At 34.0% G+C, this 19,461-nt stretch overlaps 1 protein-coding gene across 15 annotated transcripts in view; it reads left to right on the top strand.

Annotated features, from left to right (window-relative positions):
- Positions 1-285: 285 nt before the first annotated feature.
- The window catches only part of LOC143229568 (PDZ and LIM domain protein 5-like), a 66,840-nt gene continuing 47,664 nt past the window's right edge, over positions 286-19,461 (top strand). For 6 of the 15 annotated variants that reach the window (XM_076462099.1, XM_076462107.1, XM_076462109.1 and 3 more), the window contains exons 1-2: positions 295-638; positions 15,977-16,128. In XM_076462099.1, the coding sequence (XP_076318214.1) occupies positions 531-638; positions 15,977-16,128 (260 nt within the window). In that variant the 5' untranslated portion in view covers positions 295-530. Of the gene's footprint in view, positions 639-15,976; positions 16,129-19,461 lie in introns of all 15 variants that reach the window. The other 9 variants (XM_076462102.1, XM_076462108.1, XM_076462100.1 and 6 more) reach the window with 5 other exon arrangements.

Below are 19,461 nucleotides of genomic sequence, written 5' to 3'. Positions count from 1 at the left end.
CGCGATTTTTGCAGTCATTTTGTGTTGTAAAATAATATTTATTATGAACAAGTATTGTACAAATATAACGATATGCGACATTCATTACACAGCAAGCGTATTTTATTGCTTTATGTCAGTGAAAAAAGCGACACCTATAAAGTCAAATCCAACACAACTTGTGTTTAAGAATGACACAACCTACTTTTAACTTAGCGTCCACTGTTGCTAAGCAATTTCAGCCACGTTGGTACTTAACATAGTGACGTCATTACATATTTGATATAAACGCTTCTGGCAAACAGACCCCTCCCACGACGTTGCACACGAAACTCAAATACTGATCCACATGCATAGTAGGGTAGTTCGTCTGCTGGCGGAAGTGTGATTTGCTTCAGCCAAGACAGGCCGGTTGTCAAGACCGCTGAAGACTACGAGCGACAGCTAAAGCTGCGCCTTGGTCAAAGGGACTTTGGGAAGAAGGTGGTGGCGTTGAGCTTATAGGTTGATTACGATAACGTTTCAATCGTTCGATTCGAAGGATTTTCGAGATGTCGTCGCAAACGTTGACAGTCAAACTGTCCCGGGGAGAAAACACACCCTGGGGGTTTCGTATACAAGGTGGAAAGGATTTTAGTTCACCTTTAGTTATTCAAAGAGTAAGTAGATTTTATGTCTTCAGTTTAAATATCAGCAAAAGGAAATGTCTTAAATGGATAACACATATATTTCAGCTTATAATTGTTTATAACCTAACCTAACCTAGTTAACTGTCTTGCGAAAAACTGGAAATTACCCTTTAATATTTAAGTCCAGCACTGTAGCAAGGATTTTGAGAAACAATTGTTTATATAAGGAAACGGAAATAGTTTTAAAGTCAATTGCTTTGAAAATAAGTTAAAAACTAATTAAGTTTCTTTATTATATCTGACAGGTTTATTTATCGTATGACAAAATGCTATGATATTTTCATAGGTTTTCCCCAAATTGAGTGAAGTTTACCGTTATGAAACTAACAGATTAGTTTCCGACCTGCTTAATTTATGAGATGGGTTTACTGCTTGCTTATGTTAGTGTACAATGATTATTTCTAAATAAAGTTAACTATTCAGTAACTGTTATTGTTAATTTTTTGATCACTTGACAGAGAACATTAAACAAGTTTCTTAGCATTTCGCTGACGTCAACGTAACCAGATCCGAACTACTAAAGAGTAATGTTGTATTGCTATATAATGTAACAGCACTGTGTGCAGGAAAACCCGCCCTCTAGCGACAGGCATCTTGAAAGCCAGCACTGTTTTCTCCCTCCCATATAAGGAAGCGCATCGACCTTGGTCACAGTTCAATATGAGTAACACTTGAATCCTGCCAGATAAGGGTGTTTACAAAATCTTTATTTTCTACAAAAACTGCATTTTTCTGTTGATTATCTACAACTAAGAATTAGAAAGTCGAGCTAAAACTATTTAAACTTCAGGATTATTCCTTTACCTTTCACTTTACAACTTACCCTGAAAGCATGATGATTCATGATAGCTTTTAACTGGAATCAAAAGGTGAAACTTCTTCACGTTGATTAACGTGAGGTTTAGTTACATGATTTTAGGTTCTCTTTTATTTCTTTTATTGTTAAAAGTATTGGCAAACGTAGGTTTGTTCTCAACGATTACTTTACAACGTTGATATCGGATGTTAAAAATGAAGAAGAGTGCAACGGTATTATATGTTAGGTTCCCGTGAAAACGTTGCTTAGGAAAACTAAATTGTTGATTTCAAGACGTTTGTTACAGTGTCATTAGAGACCTTTCTTGGAAAAAATGAATGCTTAAAAAATGTAAAACTACTATGAAAAAAAGTAATGACCAACTTATGTGTATTCGTCCGTTGGGACTGCATTGTCAACCCAGTGTGGGCACTCAGTTAACAGGGCGAACGATAAAGGACGTTTTTGTATATACTTGCGATATTTTTTTTTATACATAAATCTGTTGGTAGCAGCAGGGCTCCAGCAGTCTGTGCTTAGTGTGAAAAGTCGAATACCTCATTAGAAATATTTTCCGTCAGAGTGAACATTACCTAGCCTGGAAAGGAATGTTTCATTTTTCACAAGCGAGCTAATGTGCTCATATTCAAGCACGGCAAATGCAACACAGTATGAGTTTCAGGCATAATCTGGGTGCTAAGAATTATAGAGATATCGAGGGCTGTACGTAAATATCACATTTTCGTAATCTAAATAAACAGTAGATTAATTTAGTTTTCGAAAATTGCTATTTATCTAATCCATGATGGAAATTTGTGTTTGTTCAACGTTAATTTAGGCCCCCAACAGAAGTTAATTTTATATTCAAAATTCGTCAGACATTAGCTTTATTTTCAGTATTCATTAAAAATCGCTTTTAATCCTCCAGTAATAATTAATCGGAGCCTGTTTCTGCTAAAAGTTAATTGGCGATTTTGTTTTCAGTCTTAGAAAATAATTAAACTGAGCTATTCTTAGAATTTAGCTGTTGTTTTCATCCCTTGATAAAAAAAAAAAGTCAATCTCTGGTTAATATTTCATCTAATTCTAATTTTGTTTTCATTTAATTAGTTTCAAGAAAATATACGTTTAAAGAAGCATCTTGTTAGAGCTTCCATAAAGATTACTATTTCTATGGGAGCAAGCTGCACCAGTTATTGCTAAATTTAGAACATCGTATACTAAGCCAGCTAATAGCCTCACTGTGGTTTGGTTTTCATTCATTTATGTACTTCCACACTGTGCAAGTCATCTGTAATAACATAATCACATATATATAACTAACTAGTAAGCTAGAACGACGGATCAGAATCTATGATGAACCAAACAGGACAAAATAAATGATAACTCGGTTTATTTTCATTGTGAATGAGAGAAATTGGGAAAAAAAAACAAACATTTTGACACCCGTCTATGAAGTCAGCAGTATAGGTTTTACATGTTCAGGCCATATTATAAGTGAGAGTACAGTTAATACCACTGACTGTTGTTTCCCAGGGGCCTTTATCATAACAGTTTATTTAAACACCCAAACTATTTAAGTGATTTAAAATATTTGTAGGCTCCAAGTAAAATGGGAAGGTCAACATTACTTAAAACTTAAATATGAAAACAAGTAAACAGAGCTAAGTAAAAGCTAGTGTTTGTAGTATTAAGATACCGCGCCATCAACGGGTAGGAGGTTCTCTGTTGTAGGAGATCACCATGCTTCTATCGAAAGTTATAAATAGGTACACGTGACTTAACCTGACCGTTGAAAGACAGACAGAGGGGTGTCAGGTAGTTACATGTGACATAGCAAACAACTGTAGAACATCTGAAAGTTGATAGGTATATATGACATAACTAACAAATGAATAATATTATAATGTTTTACGTTTGTGCAAATGACTGTTGAAAGTCAAACAAGTGAACCATTTGACATAGCTAATAGCTGAAGAACAACTGGAACCTATACGTAGGATCATGCATAGTCGGATTATCCTTTGGACCCGAGCCCAGAAGCCTATACCTATTTGTTTGTAGTAAAGCTACACAATGAGCTATCGGTTTGTTTGTAGGGCCTATGTATGTAACAGTCCATAACATTTATATTGTTGTTTATTCAGAATCGTATATGGGTGTCTTTACAAGAAAATGGTTCTCGTCGAATTTCATATTGTAATAATCAATCTGTAGACATTAAACATCATGATATTTATAGATTTACATTTTTAACATTTTGAATAAGTGTTATTACTGTATTAAATTTATGATTTTATATATTTTTAAATTTACTTCTGATGAAATATTTAATTAAGCCCCCTATTCGAAAATTTGAACGTGCATAAGCCTAGAACGATGCGCTTTGTGTGGGACTAGCTGCTTAATATTTTTCATTCTTTTCAAGATCTTAATCTTCATAGGTGAGTTTTGTTATGAATTTGCTCACTGAAGTCATAATTTAAAAACCTTTATGGTGGGTCCTGAGGACAGTGCTTGGTTAATCTGATACTTGCTGCGTGTGACGTAATCTAACTATTGAATTGAGTATTTGATAAATATGCGTGACTTAACAGATCAAAAATAACTGGAAGTGGTCAGTGTGTGTATGTATATATGCAATCTAGTTACATGTCGATTGACAATCGTCGCAAGTGGTCAGTAGGTACACGTGGCATACGGGATCCAAACCCCAAATATATTTCATAGAACCCAGTTGATGTGTTGAAAAATCAGAACAGAAAACCATGATTGATATCGTAATGAAACGCCGAAACTTCCTGCTCCTATGGGGACCAAACTTCGAATCTTTTAAGCACCTAGTAACGCCTCTGGTTACTTTATTCTAAAAGTAAGTTTTGAACGTCGCACCTTTAACGCTCTCATGTCCCCAAAGTGCAAAGCACTATTTTGGGGCAATAGCACGCGAATCTCGGGTTCAAATTTGGACACTAAGCCACACTTTGAACCAGTTGTTTAAGAACCGGTAGTTGTAAGTTGATAAACGTAAGTAATAGTTGACTTGAAAGTGGCAGGTAAAACCTACTAAAATTTTTCTCACTTTAAACTTAACTTTGGCTGTTTTTAACTTTCTGGTAATTTCTAATACTGCGACAATGTTTTTCAGTGGACAAGCAATAAGTTTACAGCCTTATAATACAAAAATAAGGGATTCAATTCCACGTGGTGAACAAAGGGCACACAGGGTATTGTACAGCTTTACAATGGAAAATAAAATCTGACTAAGATGTTTCGTAATTGATCTACTAAGTGAATTTCACGTTTTCAACTTAATGCTAATTTCTAGTAATGCGACAATAAAAATAATTATCGGTAAGTTAAAAACGTGAAACGTTATGGAAGGATGTTTACACTTAATTCGGTTAATTGGAAAAAAATAACAACAAACGAAATGACTATAAATTTACTTGTGTCGTTATCAATTCAGATATGTTTAAATGCGATATCTTGTTTTTTATTTTCTTTTAAAACTCTGTTTATATTAAAAAAAAAGATAAATTTTAGTAACGTTCTTTTTTTGTCAACATACTGAGTAAAGACGTTAACGTTTTGTTTAGAGTAAACTCGGATTGTGAATCTTTAGTCTATGAAAAGGCTAAGCGGTTTTCAATTATAAGAACCTTAGCCAAAAATATGGCAGTGTTAATCATTGCTAAAAAAAAATATTAGCAAAATCACAAAAGCGCTTTAATTGTTAAATATTCTGTCGATTTGTGGATTACATAGAAAGTAACACTTGAGGAAATATCAAGGGTGAAACTTTCCATGTTTAGATGTCCAGGTAGTTTGTAACTCATTTTTATGCTGATAAATTAAGGAAAACGAACGCCAGATATTTTAATATTCCGTCTGTCGGTAGGAATGAATGAAAAACGGTCAGGTGTGGTTATTTTTATACTTCCTCTGCAATGAGGACGGGAGAGAAGGATTAAAAACAAACAAAAATTCAGGAAGATGCTGCTTTTAATTTATTATTCATTCACTTCAGAAACTCAACAAAAATACATTTACAACCCAGAGTTTGTTTCTCCAAAAAATAGTATAGGCCGAGGTGGACCCGTGTTATGGCCGTTAAAGTTTTGTTGCCTATGCCTCGTTACCGCCAAAAATAAATACGCAAAAAATTAAAAAAAATCGAGTTCTTCATTTTGGCGTTGTGGGTGCCTTATAAGAATGATGGTCAAATTCCACTATTCGGTCTGAAAGGAGTAGTGCAAAAGGTGGCAGTGGATGATATTGACTGATCTTCCTTGTATTTTTACGTAAAATTCAATAAACAAATAAAAATGCATAGACTCGTATTACTTCAAGCTTATATGAAGTGTGAATTAATTCACACAAAAATGATTTTAAAAGAGTAATGTAATTATATGAAATCATTCATCCAAGCTGCAGTAAAAAATTGGAAAAATGATTAAGTCCGTGTTGATATATCAAAAAAAAAAGTTTTAGTTACTAATTTTAAGAAAGTCGATTTTGAAGTCATTAGACAATATTTGTCATCAATGAATTTGGATAATGAGTTAAAACTTGTGAGACAGGCTTAAGAAATTTGAAAAAAGATTAAATATAAAATAATAACAAAATTTAAGAAGTTTAAATTGACAGATTTCAAAATTTACAGAACTACAGAAAAGCTAGGAATTTGGTTAAAAAAGAAAATTTTGATAGCTTATGGGGAACAGGTGTCTGTTAATGTTAAGACTAATGGGAATGAACTACGTATGTCAAAATTAATTAAAGGTTAAAATGGGGATTGGGCCTTTAAAAATGCTGGTTGCAAGGTTTTTGCTGAAGACTTCGAGATAGATGAGCTTTTAAATGTTTTACTCTCTTCTATTTTCATAACATGTTAAAAACGTTTCTCTGATTCATGCTGATATTAAACCCTTGGTAGGCAGGAAAAATATTGGAGGATTAAATAGATAAAGTGCTAGACCACACAAAACTTTCCCCAGGGTAAGTTAAAGATTAGACATCCAAGCTTCTTTCTTTTTGGATAGATCAGTAGATAGTAGGAAGGTGCCCAAGGATTGGAGAGTTGCTAAAGTTACTACCCAGTGTGAGAGGAGGAGATAAGAGTTATTCTGGAAATTATAAGCCAATTAGCTTTAGTTGTGTAGTGGGAAAAATCTTAGTGTCTGATAACAGAATTTTTACAAAATCATTCACTGAAATGACATTGTAGAAGAAAAGTAACTCGGATTCAATCAAAACAAAAAGTTGCCTTATTTACTGTTATCTTTACTTATAAAATGTTACACATTATCTAAACGATGGAAAGGCTGTACCTGGATTTTCAAAAAGGGGCCACACGATAGATTAGCAAATAAACTAATATCAGTAGGGGTTGGATGGGAAAAGCAAAAGGTTGTTATTAATGGACTTCGTACAAATTGAACCTTGTCTGGGTGCCTCAGGAGTCGACGATTGGGCCTTTACAGGAATTGAAAAGGAAAATCGATAATTTATTGAAGAAAGAATGCGAGTTTTAATATTACTTTATTCAAAGTTGGGTGCACAAAGACAGCCACGAAAAATCAAATGTTTCCTTATTGTCCTTATGTCATGCTATATTTGAATGTTTTATTATTCTACTGCTCGCTGATCTATGGTCCAGGGTGAATGTTGGAGTGTTTCATTCTTATATCTAAGTTAGAGGCAAATGACATCTAAAGAAAGCATAATGTCAAATACAAGATATTGTTTATTGTTAAAGTAAATTAGTACAGTCTATATGGATGAATTTTTCCTGTGTGAATGGTAATTTTATAGGCACGTTGACATTGAAAAAAAACAAAACCGAATTAGTCCACTGTTAAGAAGAATTAAACTTATTATAAGTCTCCTTCGTTCATTTGGACGCTTAGTGTTTGGGTATGTATGTCTGTTTCAACTGGCACTCTGAAATTTAAAAATTTTAAAGTACTTTCCCGCGTCGGTATGGGATGGGGACATCGTGCGCGAAACCTTTTGAATCTTGACTTTATTTTAATGGTCAAGGAAAATTAAACATAGTGCTACAAGAACTAGCGAACGTGGTGTTATAATTTTATATCCATAACCACTTTAATTTTCTAATATACGTTTATTTGACATGGACTATGCATTGGTTTGCTAATGACTAACGACTTACTTAGGCCTAGGCCTGTATTTCAGAAATGACTCTCAAAAAATCCTGATGACGCCCTTGTACTGCTTACTGTTCATAGTATATATTCTGTTCAATTAGTTAATCTAGCTAACCGTTTTCATTTTAAGAATGAAATTTCTTGGTTTAGTTAATATGATTATATCTTCGTTTTTATAATTTTTATCGTAACTCGTGAAACACCCTCCCCAACGTTATTGTTTTGTGTGTGTGTGTGTGTGTGTGTTTTTGTTTTACACGTCCGAGACACAGTAAGCCAATTCTCATCAGTTATCTGTAATTACGATATTAGTTTTGTTATCATATCACAGCAAAGTCTTAGTTCTATCAGTTAAATATCGTTTTTGTCCCCCCCCCCATGTAATTGGAACAAAATTTTACTTGTATAGGATATCTTTATACTCTACTGATAATTGTTTATTTTTAAAGCCTGCGCTGTTCACATGGGAGTACTTTGATATTCAGCATAACTTCTTGACATTGAATAGAAATGTGCACAAAATTTAATTGAACGTTACATTATTGTGGTTTCATTTACGTCAGCTAGTCGATGTCTAAGTAAAAGAAAGTTCTACTACTGTAGCATTTTTTCTCGTGTTTTGTATGTTAATATTCGAGTTCTTACACGGACATTAATATCGGTCAGTTTCAGACAAGTTTTACTCCTAAACCTTTCCACAAAACGAAGGAGAACATACCAAGAAATGTGTTTTCGGACAGGTTTTGTGTTTATTTGTTTTAATTTGTCGCAGTTGTTCTGCGCATGTGTGTTAACGTAATACAAAGACCCCTATTCTGTATTATTTTGTTACGTAATGAGCAGTAGAAATGAGAGAAGGCGGTGTTAATGAGTGCGGTTGGTGAATGTGCTTAGTAATGAAGTTTTGCAGACCCAAGAAATATTTTTCTGTGTCATGACCGCACTCCACATATTCATTTTCTTGGTCAGACCAGAACTCGTTTAGCTGTCTCATAATTTCCTGCGTGAGTGAGTGTATGTCATAATTTTGTCGAAATTTAATATCAATGATACATTATTTTGTAATTTACTCGTCGCGAAAGTGGGCGTTTCCTTCTGACGTCATTATACGATGTCAAGTTTGCAGATCAGTTAGAGGTTTAGTTAGTCCTTAAAATTCTTGTACATATTTGTATATTTAATTTTGTTTTTTGATGTTCAAGCTGAAGTAATGTATTCTCCATAAAAGGTTATATCTGTTAAGAATGAAGTCAATATGTAACGCAACTTACTGAATCACTTAGCTTTTATGTAACCATAATATCCGCATCGTTGTTTTTGAGAAAGCTACCGATACCAGTTATTGAAATAACAATGCTGTCTGGTTATTGATATAACTCTACAAATATAATCATATTGTTTAGCTGTTGATATCATCATGCGGTTTTTGTGTTTTTTCACCCAGGTAACTGTGTCGTTTATTTGTTGATATTGTCATGTCATTTAGCTCTTTTTTAACCCAAGTAACTACGTCCGCTAACTGTTGATATTATCATACTGCTTAGCTCTTTTTAACCCAAGTAACTACGTCCCCTAACTATTGATATTATCATACTGCTTAGCTCTTTTTAACCCAAGTAACTACGTCCGCTAACTGTTGATATTATCATACTGCTTAGCTCTTTTTAACCCAAGTAACTACGTCCCCTAACTATTGATATTATCATACTGCTTAGCTCTTTTTAACCCAAGTAACTACGTCCCCTAACTATCGATATTATCATACTGCTTAGCTCTTTTTAACCCAAGTAACTACGTCCCCTAACTATCGATATTATCATACTGCTTAGCTCTTTTTAACCCAAGTAACTACGTCCGCTAACTGTTGATATTATTATACTGCTTAGCTCTTTTTAACCCAAGTAACTACGTCCCCTAACTATTGATATTATCATACTGCTTAGCTCTTTTTAACCCAAGTAACTACGTTCTCTAACTATTGATATTATCATACTGCTTAGCTCTTTTTAACCCAAGTAACTACGTCCTCTAACTGTTGATATTATCATACTGCTTAGCTCTTTCTAACCCAAGTAACTACGTCCTCTAACTGTTGATATTATCATACTGCTTAGCTCTTTTTAACCCAAGTAACTACGTCCGCTAACTGTTGATATTATCATACTGCTTAGCTCTTTTTAACCCAAGTAACTAGGTCCTCTAACTATTGATATTATCATACTGCTTAGCTCTTTTTAACCCAAGTAACTACGTCCTCTAACTATTGATATTATCATACTGCTTAGCTCTTTTAACCCAAATGATTACATCTTTTAGCTGCTGATATTACTTTACTTTTAGGTTTTCATGAAAATGTGCCAATTTCTCTGTTTTTATGTATTTTCATAGTTATCATCTTTGCTCTAAAAAGTGATCACAGATCGGACTCGTATCAATAATTAATGGTTAAATATGAAATAAAAGATTAAATTATAAAACTAGAAAATTGTTAGTAAAACAAAAGGAAACAGACCATGTAACATATTACCAAAGAACATGAATGAAACCCAAAGTAACAACCAGTCCAAGTGACAGAGTATGACCAAATAAAATGCCAGTTTTATACACAGAGATCTCAGAGCACCGAATGGCGGGAATAACTATGTGAAGCACAAAATAAAAATCCTACATAAGACAGTATAATTAAAAAGAACTGTTATTTAAATACAGATAAACTAATCATTTAAGGACGTGGTAAACAAAAAGATAGTCAAACACAAAGAAGACCATATAACAGATTATAACCAAAATAAATGTTAAAGAACGACAAAAAGAACATGTACTGGCGTTTAGTTGAACACAAGCTATATGCCAGAACAGAATCAGAAGAAACGTTAGTTCAGTACAAAGTGACCATATAACACAGTATGACCAGAAATGTCATTCAAACACAAACAATATAACAAAGTATGACAAAAAGAAAAGGTATCGAAAGACAAATCTTGTACCAGTGTATCGCCAAAAGAAATGTTAAACACAAATAATGTATAACAAAAAATAACTTATTAAATACAGAAACATGTAATGGGCTATAACCAAAAAAAAAAAAAAAACCAACAAAAAACAGTTCAATACCAAAAAACCCGTACCAAAGTAAGACTACAAGAACTTTTAAACACAAACGAACTATATAACAGTATATATCCGAAACAGATATTATTCAAACCCAAAGTTAGAAATCATATACCACGCTATATTGGTATTTTAGCAAAATAAAAAAAAAATATTTTACCAGAGAGTGACCAATTTGCCCTTGAAGAAAAAAGGCCCACCTTTCGAAAGCGCTAAGGTTGTAGGCTTTTTATTCATTTCAATGACAAAAAGAAATGAAAGTTCAACAAACGATGTGGCCCGGCATGGCCAAGCGTGTTAAGGCGTGCGACTCGTAATCTGTGGGTCGCGGGCTCGCATCCCCGTCGCGCCAAACATGCTCACCCTTTCAGCCGTGGGGGCGTTATGTTACGGTCAATCCTACTATTTGTTGGTAAAAGAGTAGCCCAAGAGTTAGCGGTGGGTGGTGATGACTAGTTGCCTTTCCTCTAGTCTTACACTGCTAAATTAGGGACGGCTAGCACAGATAGCCCTCGAGTAGCTTTGTGCGAAATTCAAAAACAAATAAACGATGTACCAGAGTACGATGGAAAGAAATATTAAACTAAAACAAACCATATAACAAAGTATGACCACAAAAAAATATAACTAAGAACAACGAAAGAAACTATACAAGAGTTTGACCAGAATAGATGTTAAACAATTGCAAGTAAACCATCTGCCAGAGTATGACAAAAAAAAACAACAAAAAAACGTATTACAGAGTATGAGTAATGTGAATGTTAGTTAAACACCAACAAATAATATAGAAGAATATAAGCCCAAGAAATATAAACTATACAACTTAGTATATGCAACGTAGTATGACCAAATGCTAAACGCACACAAATCATATTTTAAAGTCGAACACAAACAAGACAGTATACCATTATAACAGAATATAAACTAAGGTTGTAACGATTCACTGAAATTTCGGTTATACACGGTTAACTAGTCACAATTCGATACACGTGTCCTTTGTGCTGCAGTTCGTTTCGTTTTTCCTTCTTTCTCTCAACGTCGTTTAAAATTATAGTAAAACAACCACTTTAATGTAAGTTGCATATTTTTCTCTCCATGCAGAAGCCTGAACAGCCTGTGTACGGTGTAAATCTTCTAAATATAGATTTCGTTATTTTTGTAACGCGGCTTGGAAATTTCGTTAGTCGGGTTTTTAATTTCTTATTAATACCGCGTATCAAATTATCGAATAAAATGTATGCACAACTACCATGTGCTTTTTCAATAATTGTTGATTTGTCGAAGCGTAAAATAAAAGACGCATCTTCGTTCTGCAAATCAGCTGTTTGTAAATATTTTAGGTTTAAAGTCATGAATGAGAACTGAATAAGAAAAAACTGCTTGTTTGAAAATTATATATAAAATTTGTTGCGAGTTTTGAATAAGTTATAAGATGGGAACAGCGTCAAACATGGCCACACACGCGAAAAGAAAACGTGATATTACGTTTCAAAACACGAAAGAATTAGGAAAGGTAAACTGTCGCAAGCTACACTTTATCTAAGCACTAAAGGGTACATAACACCTCAACTGACACTTCAGGAAGTGTTTGAAACGAAATGAAATCCGAACAGGCAAAGGGCTAAAGATATAAGAACTATTGGAATCTTTATTGTTAAAACCGTGACCATTTTCAGTGTAGGATAATCCTGGCCTTAGAAATCCGATTATGGGTTTGGAGCCAAGATATGAGATCTCCTCTACGACTTTTTTTAATACTGTAGTAATTTCAGACCTGTAAAAATAGAGGACAGATTTGACACTGAAGTAAGATAAGCTTTTTTTTTATTACTTTTACAACTGATACGTTGACTTCGAGACCTACTGAACGCTACGTTATTATTACTTGGTAATTTATAAACGACAACTGAAAAATGAGAAATTTCATTCTATAAAGAAGACTCTTAAATGAGTTTCGTACTGCTGAGGATGTGGCGGGTGTACTGAAGAAGCTGTAATTTCTTGGGACTTCAAGTGGATGGGTTGTTAGGGCGGATAAAAATGGTAATTTCATTTTTCCACAGAAATCCAACAGCAAATGCTAAACTGAAAACAAATCTGTTTATTGCTTACTACCAGGTATGGATTATGAGAACTTGTATGACCTACTATTATTACAACTATTGCTATACCACCTGTTATTAAAGGACCTTCTGGACTACTCCAGCCAAGACACTAACAAATTCAGTTCTAGAGTGTAGTTGGCCAGTTCAACATTGGCCATTAGATAAAAACTAAAAGACTATGATAAGATACCATGAAAGTCTTAGAACGCTTAATTTGAAACATCTTCAAAGTAATCAAGTGGAATAGTGAAGAACAAGCCGTCCATCTTGTTGCCAATCTAAAAGAAGCAGCCTTGACAGCATAAAGTAACCTTCCAGCTGAGAATCATAACTATCAAGCATTGGTGGCAGCCTCATTCAACAGGTTTAGAATATCAAACTGCGAAAAAGTGTCTGAAATAAAGTTCTCAAACAGCGTTCGTAGGGGGAAAAAAAAACCTTAACTAACTGGCAGAAAAATGAAATAACCTCTTTCAGTTATCTTACCAAGATGCTCCTCGTGAAATAATGGATTTAATTTGCTGGATAACAGACAATGATGTGAGAATTAGACTGAAGTAAAGAAAGTGTACATCTCTAAAAGAAACTACAGTTAGTATGAAAGTTGCATATAACTACTAACAGTGCAATCTAGGAAGTCTAGAAGAACTAAAATAATTATTTACATAGTTTCCAGAAACTTATTGAAGGTAGATCTGTGAGTGGATTAATTTGACCACCTACCCAGGAAGAGCTTCCCTGCAACAGGATGGCCAGTGACAACAAAGACGCCATGTCATCAGTATAAAATGTTCCTCGGTAAAGAAAACCACCAAAAATATCAATGAGTGGACAACTTAGTACAGTGATTCGTTTTTATATTACAATTATTCAAGGAACTGTATCTCAATACGGCTGGTTAACCTGAAGATGACCTAAGGAGGTCGAAACGTTGTTCTCTACTTTATTTCAGTAAAGTTTTTAATATCTATCGGTGATGTCGAGAAACCCACTTGTTGAGAAATTTATATGCAAAAACGGCTCGTTTGGGTTGAGAAAATGTAAAATATTTTCTCAACCAAAACGAGCCGTTTTTGCATATAAATTTTTTAATATCTATACTAGTCGTTTTGAGATACATTTTAACTTCAGGTGGGTTTCTCGTCATCACGAATTATTCAGTTAACTTCACCATTCAAGAAGAGGACAATGTTATTATTTATGCTTTTAATACTGTAATTTAAAATGTCAGCTAGAAGAAACTGCATGTTTTAATGATGATGTTGAGATCAAAAGGTTTAATAAGTTAGTTCTCGAACACCTAGAAATCTCTAAGGATGTGACTTAAATATTCTAATATCTTTTAAAATAAATTAGATGTACGAGATAGTGAAATTTGTAGAATTGTTTTCAAGATAGTAGAGTGAATCATCAGTATTAACTATCAGTGCTGCTTTGGGTAAGTACGTTGGTTTGATTTTACGTTAGTTTTGAAGGTCATTTGTAACGTAGGTCTACAACAACTTACGACAATATATGTGTTCAAACTTGTTGTTATTGGTTGTGCTCCCATTATAGCAGTTTTTACCGAAATATTCCTTTGATTTTAATTTAAAATGTTGTTAATCGAACTTGTACAGTTAGTAACAGCTCACTGTTGTTGTTTATTATAATTATTATTATTATTAAATCGACGTGAGGTGGCCGTAATAAAACTACCGCATCTTTTTTCTCAAATCGTGTTTCAAAAAAGAGGTGATTAATTTTACCTAGTGTTAACATACGCTAAAAGAATGTGTGATTAAGCATAATATATTAATGAAATTATTGGGCACGTGCTTCCAAAAGCATGATTAAAATGTGCGTTTTAAATCGGATACTATAATAAAACATTTATTTAAATTTGGAGTTTAATAACTGTGTCGTATACCATTAGGTGTCTCTCCAGTTGTCTGAAAGTTAACATTTGAGAGTGGGCGCATTCCAAACAAAATTCAGCTTCAGTAATCAGTGTTGGAACTGTCTTAACACCACGGTTGGTACTTTACTGATTGTACATCATTTTCAAGATGGACGTTGGGCGAAATGAAATGTCTTCAAAAGAACTGGAATTTGCATAATGTTGGAAGATGAATTAATTAAAACAAAATAACTTTAAATATAGCGTTTTAAATATGAAGAAATTTATTTTTTTAGCAACGTTTAGAATAAATAATCTGTCTGGCTTAATTTCATTTTCATGTTAAACCTAAGGATGTATCTGAAGAAAAGTTGGGATTAAAAAATGTAATATAGCAGCTTTGATACTTCCGATACGTGACTTCTGGTTTACTGTAACTGCGCATGACATTTTTGTCTTTTAAAATAAAATCGCTGTTGAACACATCTTTTAAATAGAAACACATTTTTTTTTCAAACAACGTTTCAAATAACCACTTTTTTTTTGGCTTAATATGAAAAATAGTATTAGGCTTTACGAAAAGCAGTTGATCGAAAGGACGCAAGAAAAAAGTTTTTGTTTTAATATTGTGTTTTTGCAGTGTTTTGTATGTTATTGGATTTATCTTAACTTTCTGTGGATATCTATTCTTCTAATGTCCATCTTGGAAATGCCAACAAAACATTTCAAACTTCAGTCATACAAGTCGGCGTTGGTGCTACCATGATGTTGGAACCACAGGGAGAGAAACTCTCACCTGTGTTCAGTTCACTCTGTATCGAGTTAAATTACGTAATTCGGCATAACTCTAAATAAAGATTTCTCATTCAGTATACACAGCAGGTGCAACAGGGAAACGGTTAATTAATACAATGTTGTGTAAGCAGCTGTTAAAGGCGATGTATGCCTACTTTTTTAGTGGCTGTAATATGTTATTAAAGCGATACCGATAAGTGTAAGAAACCAACTCAGTCGTTTCGTTCACTGTCATTACAGCTTTGTTGACATAGCGAGTTAAAGCGTGCCTTATTTGGCAGGAAAGGCATAGCTGCAATATTCAGTTTCGCAAATTTTTTTTTCTTTTTTTGTTCTACTTCTTTGCTGGCACTCTCTACTCTTGTGTATTCTATTTTTAACATATCTGCTTTTCTTTTCTATCTATGGCACCACTCTTTGGGAACTCTTATGTCCGGTTCCTGTACTAGGTGAACCCGGGAAGTTTGGCGGAGAATGCTGGGTTACAGTCTGGCGATGGCGTTCTCAAAATCCAGGGCCAAGCCACGGAAAATATGCGTCATAAGGAGGCGCAGGATACAATTATCAAGGCCGGGAATTTCCTAGAGATGCTGATTCAAAGGTATGGGAACTCGCATAATATCAAATCATTCCAACAGGTTTATTAGTGGACCACATTTAATACTTTAAATGCTCACGTGAAAAGCATGGTTTTATAATTATACTCAAAGTATACATTAAAAAAAGTAAATATGTTATCAACAAGTTGTGCTTATTAAACATGAAACGTCAGTTCAACATACATTGAAGACCTCCGAGTCAGCAACTAAGTTACTTGCTAAGCCTTTCTTCAGAAGATGTTTACTTGATATTGAACTTAACGAAGAAATTTTATTAACTGAAAGGATCAACAAATATATTTTTAAAAGGACACAAATTGGTTAAGTACTACAGAAATCCTTTCAGTTGTGTGCATACCTGAGAAGAACACCAAATAGTAATATAAAGACACCCTTTCAGTCATTTGCACACCTCAGAATTACACTACAAAGTAGAATAAATAAACCTTTTCAGTTGCATGGAGACTTCAGAAGAATACTACACAATAAAGAAACCCTTTTCGAACCGAGAACGCTTTGCGGCTAAGTGAAGAAACCCTTTCAAAACCGAGAACACTTCGCGGCTAAGTAAAGAAACCCTTTCATTAACATGCAGGATTACCAGGAATGAATAATATAAAAACCTTCTTGTTAATTATAATGAGAAGATGAACATTACATAGCAATGTGAACAATCATCTCCACGTGATTAGAAATATAAAGCACATAAACATTTTCAGTTAAACAGATGAGAACAACTACATGGTAAAATACAGAAAACCTTTCAGTTATTTGCAGAACTAAGGATAAGACTGCATATAATATAGTATACAAGGTCATTCAGTTTCATACACTGATCTAAGAATAATACTACAAGGTAAATAAAATACAGAAACACTTTCAGACATTTTTGTAAATAAAAAATTTTACATGGAAAAATAAAGGAACCCTTTTGACATAAAAATAACACTATCTTAAAATAATGATGTACTTTTATTTATTTATATAAGTGAGAACTTAACACTATACGATAAAAGTAAACATATATACAATTTCCACTGTATTCTGTACAAAGTGATAGTTTTTAAGTACATGTAATAGAAACACGTGTGACATGTACATGTTACTCCTGAGCAGACTTGTATATAGAACAATCATTTGTATAGGAGACTGCTGAAGCTAATGTTGTGTGATACAACTTTGTCGAGTTTTGTGTGTATGTTGCCATAATGTGTTCTTTACCAGTCAACTAACCTTTAAAGGATTATATATTTATTTATTTTTGCTTAAAGTATTTCCTGCCATTTACATTCATTTTAAATAAATAACCTACAAATATATATAGAGAGAGACGGACTTCTTTTCGCTCATTCTTATGTCTGGCTTGATATTCTATGTTGATAACATGTTCTATGATAGTTAGTCTGAATATAAACAGTATCACAACGTAACACCATGCCTAAGACAGTAAAAGGAGCAGTTTGCAGTGTACAATCGTAACGTTGTTTTGTTGTAATTTTTTCACTGAAGTGTTGTTTAGTCTACTGACATATCCTACACAGTTTTGCGGCGTTACATATTAATCACTTATTGGACTATCCTGGCTTCCTTTCACGTGTCGAAGTAGTGACGTCTTGACGTCACACGATGTGACTTACCGAGACCAGCAGTAAGGCACGTGGATACTGCCTTCTAGCATATGGCATTAGTAGTGTGATACTACCCACATATATGTGTGATTTATATAGTTGGTCTTGGGGCTTGTCTGGTTTTAAGAACGACGAAACTGTAGCTGATAACTTTCTTGAGTGTTAAGGAAGTTTGTAGTGCGGCCTGATAAAATAATAGAACAACTATCTTACTAGGTCACATCCGTTTCCGTTCTGAACAAAAGCAGTTCGACAATAACGTGTTATGAAAATCAAATAATATTTTAAGGAATTCATAATGCATTGTATTTAAACTTGTGGGAATCATATCCAGTCTTTCAAATGTTAATGTAATGTATTTTTTTAGTATAACTTTCACCGTGTCATCTTCTTATTAGTACTGATGCCAATTATTAGTGAGAGAGAGAGAGAGAAAAAATTAGAGCACGAGAAAAATATTCAAACTTGTTTTTTCTTCTCCGAAGCTTCGGGGATCTAAATGCCGGTCCTTCCCCATGTTCTTTACACACGTACACGCTACTCACTGAACTTGAAAATACATTTTAAATCTGCAATAAATATGTACTCGAAACTCGTACTCTGATAATACACATGTATACACACATACCAGAAATTTACAAACGAGCACAAACCTGTTGAAAATCTATCACTTGAACACACATTCCAGTAAGACGCACCGATCATAAAAAAATACACAAAACCTGCTTTCTGTACATCTACTCGTTAATCGCATAAATCTTACACTTGTAGAGACACATCGAAATTAAATACACACCCAAAACGTACACATTTGCCACATACGTAGACTCTAAAAAGTTTGTATTCCTATATACTGAACACATAAACAACATGCACAGGCATACCCGGTTTCCTTAATATAAAATGAATGTCTGAATCAAATTTTGAAACACGTAAAATGTATACACACTAAGAAAACACCCACACATAGCAGCGAACTTTGAACAAGCAGCACGCACCATTCTCGCGCACTGTTGTCAGTGTTAAAGCTACGAGACAAAGTTAATATGAAACGCGAGATGATATCCTTACACAAGTGACACGTATCAAATGCTGGTTATATAGGTTTAAAGATGAAATTGTATGTTAAAGTCTTGCACACTGTTGACAGTACGAGAGACTGACAAAAGTTGAAGTTAAGGTGTTACCATTTGTATATCAGAGGCAGTTTAGAAACGCATGACAATGTTAGGCTATAAGGATGAGCTAGAACCCTTACGTTGAAAAAATAATGACGTACTGTTGGTTCTTACCCACGATAAAGCGTGGAAAAATGAGGTGAGGACCTTGCACACTGTTGGCAGTGTTAGAGACGTGGGACAAGCTTTGTCAGAAAATATTAACACCGTACGTTTTCACAAAGGTGTGAGAAAAAAATAGTGTGTAATCGTGATTTATACCAAATTTGGATTTAAACCGTGCGTGACGTTTAAATCCTATTAACTCCTATTTTAAGCGCTCTTTGAAGTGTAAAAAACAGTAGAGTGTTGATGACACTAGTGTGACACTTTCGTAACATCACGGTAGTTGTAATTCTACTCTTTTTTCCAAGTGTAAACGTATCCTCCCATTCTGCCCGCACGCTGATACCCAGCATGTGTTAGAATAACCGAAACCTGTTCCTTTTGACAGATCATGAAATAGAAAAATAGCTATTAAGTTCAGGAT

The sequence above is a fragment of the Tachypleus tridentatus genome, chromosome 10, assembly GCF_004210375.1.
Source record: "Tachypleus tridentatus isolate NWPU-2018 chromosome 10, ASM421037v1, whole genome shotgun sequence".
In the NCBI taxonomy this organism is placed as follows: domain Eukaryota; kingdom Metazoa; phylum Arthropoda; class Merostomata; order Xiphosura; family Limulidae; genus Tachypleus; species Tachypleus tridentatus.
The sequence above is the reverse complement of the archived record's forward strand: the minus strand, read 5'-3'. Positions and strand labels throughout refer to the sequence as shown.